Consider the following 19,865-nt stretch of genomic DNA (forward strand, 5'->3'; position numbering starts at 1 on the left):
AATATTAACACATAATACAGTACTTTTAATTGTGATTGTTAATTAATTATTGATTGCTTTAATAAACATATTTCTCTTAATAACAAAAAAGAATTGTATACTTATGTTAACTTTTGGAATGTAACCCTATGTTTTGCACTACTAGTTCTTTGTTTCGTGTAGCTTGGATTTGCATAACATGGGCACTTTTTTGGAATGTTACTATCATGTTATAGGATACCTGCATTGCCAGATTAAGCCTCTAGCAGGCCTTAGACAAAATGTAAATTGGGGCCCCATTTAAATAAGTTGCTTCTAAAGAAATCTTAAATAATGTCATTTAAAATTTTTAATAATAGCGAGGTTGAGGCTGAAGTTTTAAATGCGAAAACGTGTACATTGGACATTCGGCGCCGCTTTCCTGTAAGTCTGAAGTTTCACAATGGCATTTGGAATGTTGAGCATGATTCCACTGACTTTCCAAATGCCATTGTCAAATTTCTAGGCTTACAGGAAAGTGGCACTGAATGTCCAACGTACACGTTTTTGCATTTAAAACTTCAGCCTCAATCTCACTAATAATAGAGAATACAAACACTAATACCATAATAATTGTATAATAAAAGAGTTTCTGGTGTAATGAAAAATATATTAAAAAAATATATAATTATATTTATTAATCAGTCTTTAAAAATTCAGATTTTTCATTTTCAGATTTTCATTTCAGAAAATTGATCAATAATAACTGTTTAATCTAGCAATTCGAGAGTATCTTTTTCTGTAGCAACCTTAGCCTTTCCTGTCCTATTGAATTTCTTAAATAATTTGTAATAACAGCTCAAAAGCAGCTCATCAAAGCTTCTGCCATTGAAATGTGAAAGAACTTTTTATTGGTTGTCAGAAATAGGCTTTGTGTTATGCATCACAAAAGATAAAATATTGCTACTGTATCATTGATATGCCAAAATTACAAAAGAAAGTAGATATTAATCTGATATAGTCTGTTCATTCTAATTTTAAATGTTTTTATATACTCAACAAACTCATTTCAATTGTCATAACAGTCAAAGTGAAAAGTAATATTTCATATATTATTGAGTTGTTCAGAAAGTAATTTCGTTTTTTTATTACTAGAGGAATTAGATATATTTTTACCAGCCAATTTTATTTTAAACCACATTTTCATTATATACTTTGACAGCTGACATTTTGAGGCTTGTTTGTAAAAAATTTTGTTTGATTCTGTACAATTGTTTTTTTTCGGTGACCCATCAAATATGGAAAATCGAAAGCATCATTTTTGGCATATTTTACTTTTTTATAACTAAAAAATCAAAATGCTGTTCAAACAAGAAAAAAATTGTGGTACATGTTTGTAGAAGATGTGTTCAGAGAAAGAAAGTGCCAAAACTGGTTTACAAAATTGCGTTCTGGCAATTTTAATATCGAAGATACACCACATTCTGGATGGCCATTTGAAGCCAATGAAAACAAAATAAAGGTACCCGATTAAAGCAATCTGCCGTATAATAACATGTGAAATCACTAAGAGATTAAATCTGTCAAATTGAATCATTTATTATTACTTAAAACGAATTGGTTTCGTTTCAAAGCTCGATATATGGGTTCCACACGTTATTAATGAGATATGCTCTCTATGGTGGGATTTTAAAGAAATTTTTTTTTTTTTGAGCTTTTACCAGACAATTTAACAATTGATTTGAAAGTGTGCTGTCATCGAGTAAACAAATTGAGTAATATCATCAAACAGAAAAGGCCAGAATTGATCAACAAACAAAGTGTAGTGTTTTACCATGATAATGCCAAATTTCACACAAATTTGGTAAGTCGTCAGAAACTGTTATAGCTTAGATGGGATGTGTTATCACACCAACCGATTATTACTTGTTCCGGTCTATACAAATTTTTTTTAACTGTAGGACATTTACTTGAAATGACAATGTCAAAAATCACTTGGATCAGTTTTTTGTAAACAATGATCAAAATTTTTATGAATGTGAAATCATGCTACTACCAGAAACAATGACAACAGGTATTTGACCAAAATGGTCAATATATAATTCAATAAAATATTTATTTATTATAAGAATATTGAGTTTATTTTTCTATGGAAAAAACGAAATTATTTTCCGAACAACCCAATATTATTAAAGTTTCTGTTGCAATAAAATAAAATAATTTACATTGTAATTATTAACTAGTGTCTCCCTTTCATGTTTTATTAAAATACTAAAACTTCATACTGTTGTAAAATAATGATAAAAAAATTCCAGGATAAAATATATTTAAAGAACATAGTATTGAAAACAAACTACAAAGAAAAAAAAAATTTGGAATCATCCGAATGTCCATTTATGATCACCAGAACACAAGTAACTGTTTAAGGTGATTTTGGCCGATTTTGTGTCTAATCTGTTTGAGACAAAATTGGTTGAAGGAAAAGTTGTTTGACTGGTTTTCTATACATATTTACCTCGTAACCTCAGGAATCATCTCCAGGTACATAGAATGAAGAAATTTTCAGAGTCTAAAGTTAATTTTAATGTAGTCAACCTTTTTTTATAGACTTTTCCTCATTTATACTTATGCAAATTGTTTAAAGTTCCCATAATGTCAGATATTTGAATTCTGGACTTTTTAATCTTTGTTTTACAAAGACATCACAGGCAATTTTAAACAGTTTGTATAAGTATAGGCAAGAAGAGCCTATAAAGAAAAGAGTTTTAATGGTTTTTTTATTTTTATTTTATTGATTCTTCAGTAAGCAGGTATATGTTTATTTATAAAGAAAAGTTAACATTACTAGATTCCCAATGATTATGAATTGACATTTAGAAGACTTCCAAGTAGTTTTTTTGTATTTAGTCTTCAATATTGTACACTTTTTTTATAACAAATTTTTCAAAATCCTTTGTTGAAAAAAATTAGGTCATTTGTTAATTTTAAATCATTTTTATAATCCTTAAAAGATAGGAATACTTTGAAGATAACTTTTTTCTGATATTTATCAACTATAATCCAGTTTGTCAAATCAATATACAGTCAAACCTGTTTTTATGCGGTGGATAGGGACCGCATAAAAAAAAAGCGCACGAAACTTCACGAGTGGCTATAAAAAATAGTTTTTGCAGCACAATTAAAAAAATATTTTTTTATGCGGTCAATAGGAACCGCATAAAAAAAAGTCTCACACAGAAAATAACTCAAAACCGTACGAAATAGAATTTATTGACAACAGATGTCAGCACTTGACTGCATCGTCTGGTCTATCGTCTGTTTTACATATTTTTGTCCAGGTAGTGTTTTTTTGACTTAAAAAACAAATTATTTCATTTTTCGCATATTCATGCAATAATATTACTATAATAAGTTCATTTATGCTATAATAAGTTTATTTAGCTATAATAAGTCAACGTGAGACATGACGAATCGCACGAGACTAGTCGCCAACTATACCACACAAATAAAAAATCGCACAAAAAAAGACCGCATAAAAACAGGTTTGACTGTATTGTATTAATTTAATATAGTATCTATTTGCAATATCTCTTAATTGCTTTCAACTTTTTTCAATGAAGTTAATTTTCTCACCGAGGCATAAAGCTCTAGTTATTTTAATGATTATGAATTATATCAGTGATTCTCAACTGCTGTGCCATGAGATTTTTGAAGTGTGTCGCCACTGTGAATACCCATACATAAGTGACCTCAGACAATTAGTTCAATCGGTTCTATCTTCTTAGGGCACGTTTGGAAATTGTAACCAGTGTTACCGGTAATTGCTGGTAGTTACCAAGGCGTTTAGAAAATGTGACCTAAATAACCAACCACATTTAAAAATCACTGTTATGATGTCACCAGTTGTCCCTCAGTACTTACTGAAATAACTGTGCGCATTACCAAATTTTTAAATTATTAAAAGTGTACCATGATGATAAAAGGTTGAGAATCACTGAATTATATAAATAAGAGTAATTGGAAAGTTTGTTTTTTACTGTTTGAAAATTTCAAAGTTTAAACTGTTATAATAAATCTTTTTTGTACATAAGTAAAATCTTCATAACACTTACAGAGAAGTATTACATTAATTTTTAACTTTTTTTATTTAATTAAACCTATATGAATTAATGTAGATAATATTTATGAATATTTTCAAATAATTAAAATTTCTTATATTTGTAATTTTTATAGGGACCGACATTCAAAACGGTCTCGTAGTCCACATACTCGACACCACAGAAGTCGTAGCAAAAGCAAGTAAGTTCAAATTTAGTTTCATTAATACTCTGTTTTATTTCCCAGCATATAGAGATAATTATAATTAAAGATTGTTTATTCTTATGTTGTTTAATGAAAGGCATTTATTAGAAAATTTTAAAATTTGATGTGTTTCTCAAGTAATAACAGAAAAATTATTTGTGGAGGAGAAATAAACTAAAAGTTATTACTGTATGAGACTGGGCATTTTATTTATTACTGCAATCAATTGTAGTACCTATAAACTCCATTTCAAAATAGAGTAACTACAAAAGTCTTAGAGAAATGATCAAAATGGTTTATTTGGAGAACATAAAACATTTTTTGGATTAAATTTTGGTAACTGAAATGGTTATGTTTTATTCCAAATTATTAAAAACATTAACATATTAGAGAATATACAGATTTGAAAATCATTTTTTTTTTTTTTTCCATTGTTTGCAAATACTGGAAGCATAGCATTCCAATTACAATCTTTAGAATTTTATGCAAGTTATTTTTTGTATAATATTTTACCAGTATTTTGTATATTTATTTGTATAGCATTTTATAGGACCTCTATTTATGTTTTTATGGAAGTCATTGTTCTACTGGCAAGAAATTCTGTCACACAATTTTATTTGTTCTAGATGACAGAAGCAAAGATCTGGGTAATATAAAATAAAATAATCAACCATTCCAACTTCAGCAAAAATTCTTTAATCCTAAGAACGTTTTCAAATGCATTAAGCGTCCATCTTCAGTTACATCTTTAAATTAAATATGAAATTCGAACAAATATTACATAAATTAACGGTACGATTACAATAAATAAATAAATACATAAAAAATAAAAATAAAATAAAATAAACAGGATTATCGTAATTTACAAAATTATGCCAATATTTCATAAACAAATAAAAATAAAATAAAAATAAAACAAAAAATAAAAACGAAACAAAAAACCAACGTGCAGTTTAAACCAATCACAGATTATCGCAGTATTTCTTTACAATTGCCTTCATCCGTCATTAAAGATTTAAAACAAGACCAATATCAGCTCTAGGATTATCGTACTTCTATGTTTAGCCCAAATCATCGCACAAAGATTTCCAAGCTGTGGAAAGCCCATCAGCGTCCCTATATATAATTAATGCATTGCGTACTTCTCTGCGCTCTGTGGATTTCCAATTTTTCGAAAAACTTTATTGCATGTCTCGATCTAGTAGACCTGATGATAGAGGCTTGGTCCCAAAAGACCGTGATGCCTTGCTGCTTAGCATAACTGGCCAGGACGGTACTATCAACTGATTTTTCCACCGATCGCTTGTGTTCATTAATCCTCTTTTTTAAATTTCTCAAAGTTGCCCCTATATATACTAATTTAGAATCGAACCTATGATCCCTTAATGGTATCGAATAAATTCCTGTTAGTGAGTTACGCTCATACTTCATCTTATCATTCCTTAAAAGCTTGTATATGGTCGGATTACGTTGATAAATAACTTGCAAATTCCTACTCCTGGAAATCCTTTTAACTAACTAATCTGGGTAATAAAATCTGACACATTTGCATTTTTTGAAATTTGCTAGAGGACCCAAGAAAGGTTTTGTATTGATAGCTTGATAAACACATGTTGTGTGCAGTGGAATTTGGCATCTCATTATGGTGATAAAGAGTTTTACACAGTGAACATGGTTGCAAAAAGTAAGTTTTGATAAATCTTTATAGCAAAGGAAGCTCAAATTCATGCAAATATAATCTCAGTCAATTGCAGGATAATGTATACATAAAAATAGTTGCAAAGATATCATTATCATGCCATAAAATAGTATTGATTTTGATTGGCATATTTTCCTGCCAATGGGATATGTTGTGTCTAACTCCTAAGTTAATGTCTAACTCTTCTCACATATCAGCGTGTGACCAATACTGTTTTTCTCACAATGTGGTGAAATTTTTACAGATTGTCTATAAGTGAGGTATATGATTTACTAGAAACATATGACTGTAATTGTTTTGCAATAGTTGTGGCTTTAGAATCACTAATAGAACTTCTAGAAGCCAAATAGCAATGACAGTAGCAATGAAGAAATGGTTTTCCAATTGCAATATCTCTGACATTTAGTAGTTTACTTTGCCCAATAGATTTGATGATGTCGATAAGCATAGCTTGTAAAGATTAGGCAATTACATATTTCATTTTGAACTATATTGCAGCAATAACAGGTTGTGATAAAACTAGACACTGTTACTAGTGTGCTGAAAAGAAAAGCTGATAATATTTGGCACTTATGTTGTATTGACAATTTATTCATATCAATTAATCTGTTATCAGATCTCTCAAAATGAAGCATTGCAGCAACAAGCACAAGAGAAAACAGACTTGTAAAAGTTCCGCTATGACCTGAACAATGTGGTTAAAAATAAAGAAAAAGGTTATATGGAGAAAATTGTATCTGAGAGAGTAACAGTTAGGTTGAATAATAACTGTGTTGTTACAGTTGCTAGTAATGCTGTCAAAACCTCTCTTCTCAGAAAAGCCAAGATGGTACAGAAAAACACAAGATTATAGAAGTACACAGCCAACCAGATATCCTATTACAATTGTCATATGAGTAGAGTAAATAAAAGTGGTTTAGATGATTTGCTTGGTTTATTAATGTAGCTATGGACAATACTTAGCAACTGTATAAGTCAGTCCCTGGTAATAACGTAGGCTTACTGAACTTTCAGCAGCATTGCTGCTCAGTGTTTAGTTCATTATAGCATTGAATAAAAACACTAGGCACAACTTCAAATACAGAACACATCACACGAAACAATTTGACTTGACAGGACTGACCGTCGGATAATCAAAGAGGAACTGGCAAACATACGATACATTATGCCTAGAATGTTTTAAGGCATATTGCACGGCAAGTAACCAGTAAATTCGAGGAAATCCGCAGAAAAATATTCTGGCAAAAATTGCTAAAACATGCCCATTTTGTTCATTTTGAATAAAGTTTTTCATGTTTTCCAATTATAAGTTAGTATTGTTCCCAAAGGCAGGGAAACCTGCCGTAAAAGAAAACAGTCTTAGACATTTCGTAGTAAAAAGAAATATTCCGACATCTCAAGATGATAAAGGGCAAAAATATCAAAATTGAACTCAAATTTTAAAAAATTATTATAATTCTGGGCACAAACCATTTAAGATGGCTGTAAGACAAGTATCACTGGTTTAAATCAGATAAGTCAATGATGACGATTACACTGTAAAGAAATGCCAATCAATAACTGTTTATAAAATTCAGGAAAAAAAAGCATTTTAACACAAAACAACTTATAATGAATTAGTAATATAGACACATTTTGCACGTAATTCCCCATTAATAGAAAACAGAGATACTATTTTAATACTTTAATAATTGAGTTATTGAAATTTTTATGTATATGAATTATTAATGATATATATACGTGTATTTTGTAAATATGGATTGTCGTCAAGAATTACGTTATAATTTTGTTATCAAAGAATTGCGTTACTAGTTACATTTGTTACCTAATTCTGTGTGGTAAGATTGACTGTGTTCACGTGTTTTCTGGAGATAGCAAATTTACGTAATTCCTTTATACATTTATATAATCCATATTTATTAAAATGTGTGTGTATAATCTTTACATAATGTTGAAAAATTATCTTTATCTAGGGACAGGGCATCTAAGAAGCATACCAGATCTCGCTCTCGTTCTAAATCTCCCTCAAAAAAGAAGTCAAGTAAATCTTCAAAGTCGGATTCGAAAAAAGAAAAAGACAAAGAAAAATCGCCGAAGGAAGATAAGAAAAAAGAAAAGGAAGTAAAGGAAACAGTGAAAAAAGAAGAACCGCAAAACGAGGAAATCAAACAAAATAATTTGACAACCGAATTAGAAGTAGCAAAAATAATTGCCGGAATATTAGAGGAAGAAACAAAAAAACAAAACGAGAGTAAAAGTGTTAAAACAGAAAAAAGGTAAAATTTAATTTAAACGTTTTTGTGATTTTTATTTTATTGCCTTTTTGTAATTAACCATTTTTCTTTCTTTTTGTTTGCATTATAGACATATTAAAAAAATATGAATTTATTTCATCAACTATAATTTTGCACAGACATTTTTAAAATATAATAGGTAATGGCTATTATAATTCACGTAATTATAACAAAATACAGTGTGTGTCAGAAACATTCGACAGTTTTTAGTATTAAAGAATATTTCAGAGAAACACATAAATATTTATTATTCAGTGCAGAAATACTTCTCTCTGAGTATTTAAATAAAATAAGACATTAGTAGATGATTTATCCTTTAATTAATATAGTCTGTCTATGGAAAGAATCATCTCGAGAGCAACGTTGCTTGCCATGTCACTTCGGTTAAACCAGTTGGCACTTTTCACGTAATACATTGGGCAATGAGTGAATTTTGTTTTACTTTCTCTCACTAGATGGCAGAATGACTTTTCCATTGTTTATTGACCTTATTCATCAAGACAGGTGGCAGCACCAGCACCAAAACATCCTGGACCCTTGTACTTCCGGTTTTTTTTTCCCTTGCTTGCCCAAGTAAACATCATCTGTTCCGAACTTTTTTAACACATTCTGAAAATATTTCAGTTACTATGTAATTGAAATAAAATGATGAGAGTTTTTGCACTGCATGTTGCCAGAAAACCAGGTTAAAATTAATTTTTTGTACATGTACATCATTACCACTGTAACATACAAAAAAACACTCCTTGACTTTTGCAATCCCCATCTGTCCTTGTATTTGTGCATAATATTCATGTTCTTCAAGGTGCTGTAAATTTTTTCAAAGTTTTACATCTAAGAATGCCACCAAACAGAGATGCAGTTAATCTTCCTTTTGGATACTTCCACCACAAATCCTCATTTGCTTGATCTCTAGTTTAAGATTCCACTAACTGAATTTCCTGTTTTGTTAACTTGATTTTGTTGACAAGTTTGTTTTCAAGTTCAGTACATATAATGAAACATCCTTGAAATGCAGAACTTTATGAATAATTGATGGTTCAGGTGACTGTTCATTTGGTGCCAAGTCAAATTCTGATTCGCTAGCTGTTTCTGTTTCATCCCTTTCAGACAGAGTGACTTCTATGATTGATGTTTTTTTTACCAGTGGCCTGATTCATGAACGACAACATAAATCTATCTTTAGTAACAATCATAACTGATAAAGTTATAAAAACATTAGGCATATTTTGTAAATATATAATTACCTTCAGAGATTCCAGAAAAAATTTTTGATCCAACAGTGTTGGAGTTGGAGGATGTGATAACATGTCTGTTTTTTGTTTGGTGGGAATGGATTATTCTGCTCTGATTTGCATACCCAGCCATACATGTGCAGTGATCGATTACAATAACTCCATTCATTTGCACCCAAGGATGTTGAAATGTCTTCTTCTGTCCAGACTGTATTTTTCTTTTTACCATGCTTTTTGTTAAATAGGCCTAGTTTAATTTAGATCTAGAAGTGACTGCCACTCTAAGTGGAAAGATCTTTACAACGATTGTTCCACCAAATTTCTTCAGAATTTCTTTAGCTATGAAAAATTACCTTTTGTTTATGTATATTTTAAATTTACTAAACATTATAAATAAAGATTTCACACTCCAACTTGTTTCGTAACGGGCGCTAAAGTAGCAAATTTAATTCTTAACTTCAAATCCGTCAACGGGTAAACAGTGATTTCTTTCACCTTTCCACTCACTAGGTAATTATAACTCTCAAGTGAAGTATAATTTTTCAGTTGTTGTTTTGTGTAAAGCCTGGACTCCAAATTACCGGAATCCGCGACGTAATCGTAAAACTGAAAGCTAAACTGATGAAACTTTCAGTTTTGGAACGTTCAGTTGGACAGAAACAAGACTGAAAGCAGAGTTTTAACTTTTCCGTTTTCGTTTCGCGCTTCTGTCGTGCTGCAACCAATAAAAACGCAAGTATTTGTGACGCGTAATCACGTATAATTTGATTGTCATATGGTGGAAAGTGTAGTGAAAAGGACGAGGAAAGAAATGGATTTGGAATTATTCATCGAAGAAGTTAGAAAGTGCAGATGTCTGTACGACAAAAAATGTAAATAATTGAAAGATTATTAACAATATCATTATTAAATGCAGAGAAAGCATGGCAAAATCTGTAGCGTCGTCCATGTTTCCCTCTTTACGACAATTACAGAACTGATCTACAGATGGGGCATTTCCACGTAACGTTCATTTCTATGCTAGTAGCGTCAAGGTAAAACGAAAACAGAACTGAAATGAAAACGCTGTATGTTTCAGTTTTGTTTCTGTTTCCAGGTAATGTGGAGTCCAGGCTTAAAAGCAGAGCTGGGCCGTATTCTGGTCACGTTCTCTGGTCTCTCGTCTCTCACAAGCCGATTACTGATTGGCTAATCATCAGCGACCGGCTTGGGAAAGACCGGAGATGGTGACCAGAATACGGCCCCTGGTCTACAAAGTAAGCGTAGAGATCCATTAACGTGATTTTGGGCTATGCTTTCACGTTATCGTAAAATAACATTTTTGCTAAATCGTTGTCCATTAGATCAGGCAGTTCTTGCTTGTTGAACATTAATTTTTGCTTATATCTATGCCTGCTTAATTCATCTAAATCTTTATAATATTCGCTGGACATTTTTCGGAACAAATGATTTTTTTTTGTAACTCTTTCCACCCTGTGGGCACTAAGAGGGCCTCTTATAGCAAGCCCATTATGGGTTCGGCCAGGCCCACAATGGGGCGGCCGGGTGGTGAGGGACGGGGACCGACATATCCAGACGGACCACCCCCCGAAAAATTCCTGGGAATTTTAAGACCCGTACGGATTCGATCCCGGGTGCCCCAGGGGGCAGGCTGCTAACTATGACCGCTCGGAACAAATGATTATGACTGATACACACGTTGTTTTTCGCATCGACTATTAACCAACACTGGCAACCAAATTCGATATTCTACCGAAGTTGAAGAAGGTCCAATCACGTGACTTGCCTCAGGCTTTGTTTACTTTTAGACCCTGTCAATAACATTCATTAGCGAGGTTGAGGCCGAAGTTTTAAACGCGAAAACGTGTACGTCGGATGTTCGGCGCCGCTTTCCTATAAGCCTAAAGTTTGACAATGGCGTTTGGATAGTCAGTGGAATCATGCTCGACATTCCGAACGCCATTGTCAAACTTTAGGCTTATAGGAAAGTGGGAGACAGTCTATAGCAGAGGTGGGCAAGCAAGAGTTCAGTGGGAGCCGAAATGTAGGTTTTGCAAAATGCATGGGAGCCGCAGTTCTGTACTGTCATGGCAGATAGTATGGTAAGGCAGGAAAGGATAGGGTGTCCCCCATCCGGGTCGAGAACTTGTTTTAAAAAAATAGATTTGAAATGTCAATTTAATTTATTGCACTAACTTGGAAATAAATTACTAAATATTACATATATATAATTACATATTTTCACAAAATTGTGGAAATAAAATTGTAAAAATAATAATAAAAAGCAGAAATTAACACTTTCATCAAGAGCCGCATTTGCCCATGTCTGGTTTATAGTTATTTATTAGATATCGGAAAGTAAGCCAATATCCGGTGTCAATGACTATGGGACGACCCGTATTAAAAGTTGATATATTAATCCCACCGACTTTCTTGTCGGAAAATTACCGATAGAATAATTTTAAATTGATTTTAGCAATTTTTCGTCTTGGACTATATCTCAATTTTCTCTTCCTATAGATTTATTACTAAAGACGATAATTTTCTCGCCAGCGGACCAAATTATTAGGAAAATATTCTAATGAAATGCCGTGGGTTTATTTTTACTTCAAAGCTTATTTTAATTTTTGTCTTTTCAGTGAAGTAAACGAGGCGGAACCGGCGAAAAAAGAGGAAGAAGAGAAAGGAAAGAAAAGACAAAGATCGAGGTTTGATTTTATTTCTTACCGATAAATAAATCCAACTCGAGTCACACGCGATAATTATATAAGCGCGTAAACCGAGAATCCGGAATAACTTGAGTTTTTTTTCTTCGTCTGCGCAGAAAAAAAAAATTAAACGGGCAGGTCGAATGCTGATGGCTTATTCGATTCCGAACGTTCGAAAGTCATTCGACTTTCAGGAAACGAAAGCGGTAAAAGAAAACGAACGTAAAAAAAGTCGTTAGAGATTTTTAAACGCGACTTTATCGCGTTTTTACCGAATTCGACTCGCGTTGGTATAAATTGTAGTATTTTACTTCTTCGACATACAATATATTTTTTTAGTTTTTAGAATTAACGAGTACGTTTACGGTTTCGTTTAGGACTCCCAGCAAATACTCGGTTTCTCCCACCAAGTCGCCGAAATACAGGTCTTCGAGGTCTCCCTCCCACCACAAGTCGACCCGATCGAGTTCGCCGTCTCGACACAAGGCCTCTCGCTCTCCCTCGCGCCACAAGTCGTCACGATCGCCCTCACGTCAGAAGGTGACACGGTCGCCCTCCCGACGGAAGACGTCTCGCTCGCCCTCCGGGCATAAGGCGTCACGCTCGCCTTCGCGCAAGAAGTCGTCGCGCTCGCCGTCTCGACAGAAGTCGTCCAGATCGCCGGGCAGACACCATCGCTCGCACTCGCCATCCTACAGCCAGAAGCGCAAGTCGCGCTCGCCCAAGCGCTCTTACTCCAAGAGGTCTCCGGCCCGACAGAAGTCTCGCTCTCCCTCCTACCGCTCGTCGCGCTCGCCCAATCAGAGACATCGCCGTTCCTCCCGTTCTCCCAAGAGGTGGTCCCGATCGCCCAGACGACGCTCCAGGTCCAGATCCCGCTCGGCCCGCAGAGAATCCAAGTACGAACCATTTTACCTATTATTATTATTTTAAGCTGAGTCAATGTTAACGGTTTAAGAATCGAAAGGAATTGTCGATTTACTTCTTTCTCGCGTTACCGTACAAATATACCAGCACCGACTTTTGGCTCTTATCGGAGGGACTTATTGCGCGGATGTGGGTAGACGCGACGCGGGTCTATTACGACGACGATATGCATTGCGGACGGGCCGTATTTGATACAATACCGTGGGTTTACGGGCGCCTACAAAAATACCAGCGGTTTTTCGCTACGAACGTTTGGGTTTACGATTAAAATACAGTAGAGAGTCGTGTCCGAATCGTCGGTTATCCGAACGCTTTCCAGTGGGACTGTGTCGTGCTGAATCGAACTTTTTTGATACTAGATTTACTTCTAAAGTATAATTTTTGTGTTTTTATATTTTTCAATATATTTATTTTGTTTGTACAAAATAAAGAAGTAATGGGTATACTATACATTACTCCCTATGGAATTTCGTGTGTTTGGGTATATATCTGAACTCAGGGGACCGAGACGAGTTCAACGATACTCTACTTTTGGACCGGAGATGAAAAAAAGTTATCATACTTTTTTCCGGCGATCGCGGGATGATAGGGAGTCCCGTCGCTTGCCGTTAAAATTGCCTTTAGTAGACGTTTTCCCCCTTTTTTTACTTTGTTCAAGAACTACCGTGAATCGATCATTAGTTTAGCACATGGCGGCGTATGGTGGCGCCCATACGAGAGGTCAGTCGGGCCGCCTGTTCGCTGCCATAAGTAACTTTAACCGAAATGGCGATCGCGCGGTGATCGGAAGTCGCGTCGCTCTCTCCGCTCTCGTATCGCGTATTTAACGCTCCGGGAGATGACCGTAGTCCGACGTCACGGTTTGCAGACTTTACCGCAAGATGTCAATACTAGCAACTATGGTGCCGTCTGCATGAGAGCATTAAAAAAGTATGGTAACTTTTTTATTTTTCGTCTCCGGTTTTTGGACCGGAGGGTACAGTTGAACTCGTCTCGGTCCCCTGAGTTCAAATATATAATCAAAGTCCTGAAATTCCATAGGGAGTAATCTATAGTATACCCGAAATAATTTTTAACGATATCTCGATTATTATAAAAATTTTTGTTAGGCTTAAAATCGACGAAAATTCAACACGAAGCGACACGCAACGGAGAAAAATTTCAATATCGGATAGGTTAAAATATTTTTTCGTACATAATCGGTTATCCGAACAACCCCAGTCCCCAATTGATTCGGATAAACGACTCTATACTGTACTTGAAAATAATTTTTTTATATACATAAAACGTACGTTGTATTTTGTTGCAAATGCGTGGACGACTCCATTCTCGTGATTTTTCGCAGACGACGTATTATGTTTACCGTACAAATAGCAACAGTAGACTAAAATTGTTGCGAACTAAATGTTACGGAAACGAACGCAATACAAAGTTATAGACAAGATTACGATCACGAAAGTAAGAGCCGTTTTAAGAAAGGTTGGTTACGTTTTTGCAGTCGGTCGGCTGGTACGAACAATTTTTTCTGTACGGAAGCCACGCTACTATAGGGTGTTATAAGTATTACCTGCCGTCTAATAGGTTTCGGACTGCCAGACAGAACCTAGTCGTACCCCTGTGTTTTCGTTTATTCTTACGTTATGGTAGATTTCGATAATTTCTAAACCTTCGTATAATTCGCGTTTGGTGGTATCGAAGTCGCCCACGCATTTGCAACAAAATAGAACGTACTGTATCTTTTATGTATGCATAAAAATGTAATTTTGAAGTATTTTAATCGTAAACCCAAACGTTCGTAACGAAAAATTGCTCGTATTTTTGTAGGCGCTCGTAAAATTGAAAGGAAATTTGATATTACGATAGAAAATCGACCATAAATCTGATTAACGGCCGACGATGATCGTCTTAGTATTCGTTCTTATCTTGGGATTTCCGGTCTCTCAAAATCTTCCGTAAAGATACGCCGTATCCGACTCGATTGTGTAAATCCTTATCGTTTCTCGTTTTTATTTATTCTTTTCCGGTCTGTTTTGTCGTCTTTGGACGTTTTCTATTACGGGTCGATCTCGGCTAATCCGGCACCCTGCCGGATTACCGACGGTAAGTGGGTACGCGTCGGTTAACGAGAGAAAAAACAGCGAAATTATAAGGAAAGGAGGGTGAAATAAAGGTTGTGGTAGTTCCGTAGATCATCATATGCCCTGTAGGTTTTCGGAAAGCCCGGACCCGATAAATAAAGAAATTTGAAAAACTCGTCTACCGGATTCGGACTCTTGGGAAGTAATTTCCCGCCAGTTGGTTAGGTTCCGAAGTCCGCCTGCCGCCAGAAGGAGCGGCGGTTGGAAATTTTGTAGTTGCCACCCTTTCCTCCTTTTAAAATTCGAAGGTGGAGGGCGCGATTAAATGCGAATTTTTAGTTCTATTAATATAACTGTGTTTCGAATTTCTATATTTATCGGGAGCGGAAGTGCCGGCCCGCAACGCGCCGTATTTATTTAATGGTTCCGGCGGGGTAATTTCAACGGAGTCGATTTATTTTTACAGACACAAGAAGAAGAGGGAAGAGGGACAATCGGAGGAAAAGGACAAAGAGAACAAGAAGAAGAAGAAGGAGGAGACCTCGCACAAGGAGAGTAAAGTGGTGCGGGACTACGACGAAGAGGAGAAGGGCTTCGACAGCACCCCCGAAGAAGTGGTCCGGAGACCACCGGAACCGCCCGAATTTCCCCAAAACGAGAAGCGACAAGATTCTCTCTCCCCCGTCAAAGTGGAAACCAAGAACAGCGACAGCGAGGGCACCGATCACAAGCCCGGCGACATGGACCTGGATAGCGACTGAAGCGACGCCGCACTGCCCTCGCTTTATATTTTAATAACGTGTAATTGCTTAATTATTTAATCAATAAAATTTATTAAGCCACGTCCCAACCCCGTATTTTACGAAAATAAATTGTCAAAGTGTATTCCCGATGATTACGAACGAGTAGAAAGTTCTTGCAGTCTTTTGAAATAGAATAAGACGTTAATTCGTATTTGTGTTCAGTCGTTAAAATTGGAATCCCTTGCATAATCTGTTCTACAGATCCCATCGTGCCACGAAAACAGAACATGAAGTTATTAATAAGTGATTTTGTATTTACTTTCAAAAAATTATCTTTAGAACACTAAGCTACGAAAACGCGGTAAAAATTTAAAAATAAAACTAAACAGCGACTGGCATTTTTTTAAATCGAAACGACGTTTTAAAACGAGAAATGCGGGTTACTTAGAAACAACTAGCTTATCCGCCGCTCCGACGTAAGAAACTAAGAAATCTTTGGTCGTACCGCCAAATTTTCTTGTAAATATAACGGCAAGTACTACGAAATTCGATTATACGTTTCGACGTTATTCGTTTGCTACGACGTAAACTAATTTGCTTTTCTACGAAGACCGCAGGATTCTACGTATTCCCCCCTACGTTTGTGACGTAATTACTGCGCCAGTTTTTTAGTAATATATCAGAGAACTAAAATATGCCGTTAAATGTATAGAGGAGAATTTCCATTCGTCGTTGCCCGCGTCTTACGCGTAATCTTCGAAAACAATCCGAGGAACAAACTTATCGTCCGGAAGCTGCGGCAATAACGGACTAATTAACCTGTCAGCTGCGCACTCGATAATCCGAAACTACACCGCTGTTGCGTACAGGTTTTGTGGTTTTTAAAGTTTTTTTTCAATTTGCGATATCTCGCTTAAAAATTGTAGTAGATATAATCTGTTTTCAGTTTTCTATCACGTACATATTACACTTTACGATTGTTAACTTCAAAATATTATGTACGTTTAAAAAAATTAATAAAATTTAAGATTTTAAAATATTTAAAAAATCGTTTTTTTTATAAATTTTTATTAATTTGTTACATACGTTACGTAGACATGTATATTTTCTGTCAAATAAAAAAAATTGCAGCTTTCTAAATCAATGTAGAGAAATAATACGGCCTATAGATTATAACGCCGATCGGCGTGGGGGGGTGGTGGCCTTTCTAAATCTAGGTCAATACACTTTTATTACTGATGATGTGTATTTGATTCTATTTATACGTTATTTAATTTATTGTACTAATAGTAGACTATAATAAGCGATTATTACTTTATAATATTAACGACTATACATGTATATCTTATGTATTACGGAAGTACCACCATAACCGGAAGTACTTTGTTTTTTGAAAGATTTATGGCTGAATGGCTTAAAAAACAAGCTTATTTGTTAAATAGGATAAATATACATAAAAATTTATTAAATTCATGCTAAAAGTAGATAAGAATAACGATTTATAATTGTTTGTTTACGTTTGTAGCTGACAATGTAGCTCGAAGTTGGTATAACTTTTTCCAAGAAAGTTCCCACCCCACAAACCCAAGTCAATGCTTATTGGTCAAAGGATAGTCATTTAGCTATAATATACCAATTAGAACTTAACGGGCATGCTAACTAGGATTTTATTGTCAAATGAACAAAAGAAAGGTCTCCCATAGACTTAACATGGAATAGAGGAGTTTTGTGCTTAAATTTAAAAATATGGGGTGGTAACAAATATCTTATTCGTTGAAACAGACTTAGTCTATGTAGATAAAAGCCAATCAGTGCTTAAATCGCCACCAACTAGTTAATTATGAAAGTAAATTGACAGTTACTCCAACTGGAGTACTCCGCTAATCTTCGAATGAAAATCCGAGGAACAAACTTATCGTCCGGAAGCTGCGGCAATAACGGACTAATTAAATTATCGATAATCGGCTGGATTATTCCTTAAATCGGTATTTATGTGGCTAAATCCTTAAAGTATACCGTGTAATAATTACTCTTTTTTCAAATCCAAGTTATTTTTAAATCCAATAAAATTCTAGTAGTTTAACGTAAACGTCGTCGGTCTATTTAGTAAGCTCCAACAAAAGAAAAACTATTAAGTACTTACAACATTTATAGAAGTGACGCCATGCGTCATTTTTTAAATTTAAAATTACGCCATTTGCCAAAATATTTAAAAATGCGACGTGAGGTAAATGACGTCACTGCAACATAAGTGATGTCACTGGCATCGGATTGGATAAAAATACGAGTTATAGGAATTGACGTGCCCATTTCTAAATAAAAAAATAACATAAAAGAGAAATAATACAACGCGTTAGGAAGTAGCGCCATCTATGGAGAAAGAAGACAAGCAAAGGACTAGTGGTTATATTAACGATAAGCGTTTCGAGTCCCCAAACTATAGTTAGCTATTTGAAAATGCGTTAAAATCATAAACAAGTAGTAAAAGTAAAAACACCAACAAAAATAGCAGAATCCCTGTCGTGCAGAGCGCCTAGTTTCGTTAGTTGCTTTAAATATATTTTTTAATTTAAAAATGTGAAATTACCCTTCGAAAATCAAACTTTAATGAGTATTATTATGATATAATTTTCGGCAAATTGTTTTTAGTCGATAATTCAAAATGATATTCGAGTCTGTATCGTTTATATATTAAAAATACTCTGTCCGAAAACAAGTAACGTAAAGTGTGGTGGTTGTTATTTTGTAGGTGGGAAACTTAGGAAGTACGAGTTAGTTCGACCGTTTACATATTTTAACAAAGAAATGGAAAAAATCACAAACCAAATATCCGTAGGCACTCCACGAGATACTAAAAGACGTGTTACCATTCCAACAATTAGCTATGAAAAATTACCTTTTGTTTATGTATACAGTGGAACGTCGGTAAGTGGAATGGCCGGAAAGTGGAACGATTTTCAGTCGGACTGTGTCGTGCTGAATCGAATGTTTTTGATACTAAATTTACTTCTAAAGTATAATTTTCATGTTTTTTATATTCTTCAATATATTTATTTTGTTTGTACAAAATGCAGAAATAATTTTTAACGATACGATAGCCTCGATGATTATTATAAAAATTTTCGTTAGGCTTAAAATCGACGAAAATTCAACACGTAGCGACACGCAACGGAGAAAAATTCAACAGGAAGCGATACGCAACGGAGAAAAATTTGAACATCGGACAGGTTAATGTATTTTTTCGTACAAAGTCGGAAACTGGAACAAATCATTAACTGGAAGGACCCCAGTCCCCAATTGGTTCCACTTATCGACGCTCTACTGTATATTTTAAATTTACTAAACATTATAAATAAAGATTTCACACTCCAACTTGTTTCGTAACGGGCGCTAAAGTAGCAAATTTAATTCTTAACTTCAAATCCGTCAACGGGTAAACAGTGATTTCTTTCACCTTTCCACTCACTAGGTAATTATAACTCTCAAGTGAAGTATAATTTTTCAGTTGTTGTTTTGTGTAAAGCCTGGACTCCAAATTACCGGAATCCGCGACGTAATCGTAAAACTGAAAGCTAAACTGATGAAACTTTCAGTTTTGGAACGTTCAGTTGGACAGAAACAAGACTGAAAGCAGAGTTTTAACTTTTCCGTTTTCGTTTCGCGCTTCTGTCGTGCTGCAACCAATAAAAACGCAAGTATTTGTGACGCGTAATCACGTATAATTTGATTGTCATATGGTGGAAAGTGTAGCGAAAAGGACGAGGAAACAAATGGATTCCTCGTCCTTGAGTTTTTTTTTTAGGTGTGTGGTTAGGTGGGAATAACAGTAGGTGAGTGACCATTAGGAATAATACGAAAAAGCAGCACGGTTTATTAATATATTTACAAAGAAATAATAATCGTTATTTGTTATATTCTAGT

General features: G+C 34.5%; 1 protein-coding gene across 4 annotated transcripts in view; it reads left to right on the forward strand.

The window, feature by feature from the left end:
* Positions 1–16,051, forward strand: part of Srp54 (splicing regulatory protein 54) — an 88,226-nt gene extending 72,175 nt beyond the window's left edge. For 3 of the 4 annotated variants that reach the window (XM_067283544.1, XM_067283542.1, XM_067283543.1), the window contains 5 exons: positions 4,192–4,257; positions 7,933–8,235; positions 12,128–12,196; positions 12,574–13,095; positions 15,668–16,051. In XM_067283544.1, coding sequence (XP_067139645.1) covers positions 4,192–4,257; positions 7,933–8,235; positions 12,128–12,196; positions 12,574–13,095; positions 15,668–15,962 — 1,255 coding nt within the window. In that variant the 3' untranslated portion in view covers positions 15,963–16,051. The remainder of the gene's footprint in view (positions 1–4,191; positions 4,258–7,932; positions 8,236–12,127; positions 12,197–12,573; positions 13,096–15,667) is intronic. The other variant, XM_067283545.1, reaches the window with a different exon arrangement.
* The last annotated feature ends 3,814 nt before the right edge of the window (positions 16,052–19,865 follow it).

Source organism: Centruroides vittatus, unplaced genomic scaffold (genome assembly GCF_030686945.1).
Source record: "Centruroides vittatus isolate TY-2023 unplaced genomic scaffold, ASM3068694v2 contig_990, whole genome shotgun sequence".
NCBI classification, from domain to species: Eukaryota; Metazoa; Arthropoda; class Arachnida; order Scorpiones; family Buthidae; genus Centruroides; species Centruroides vittatus.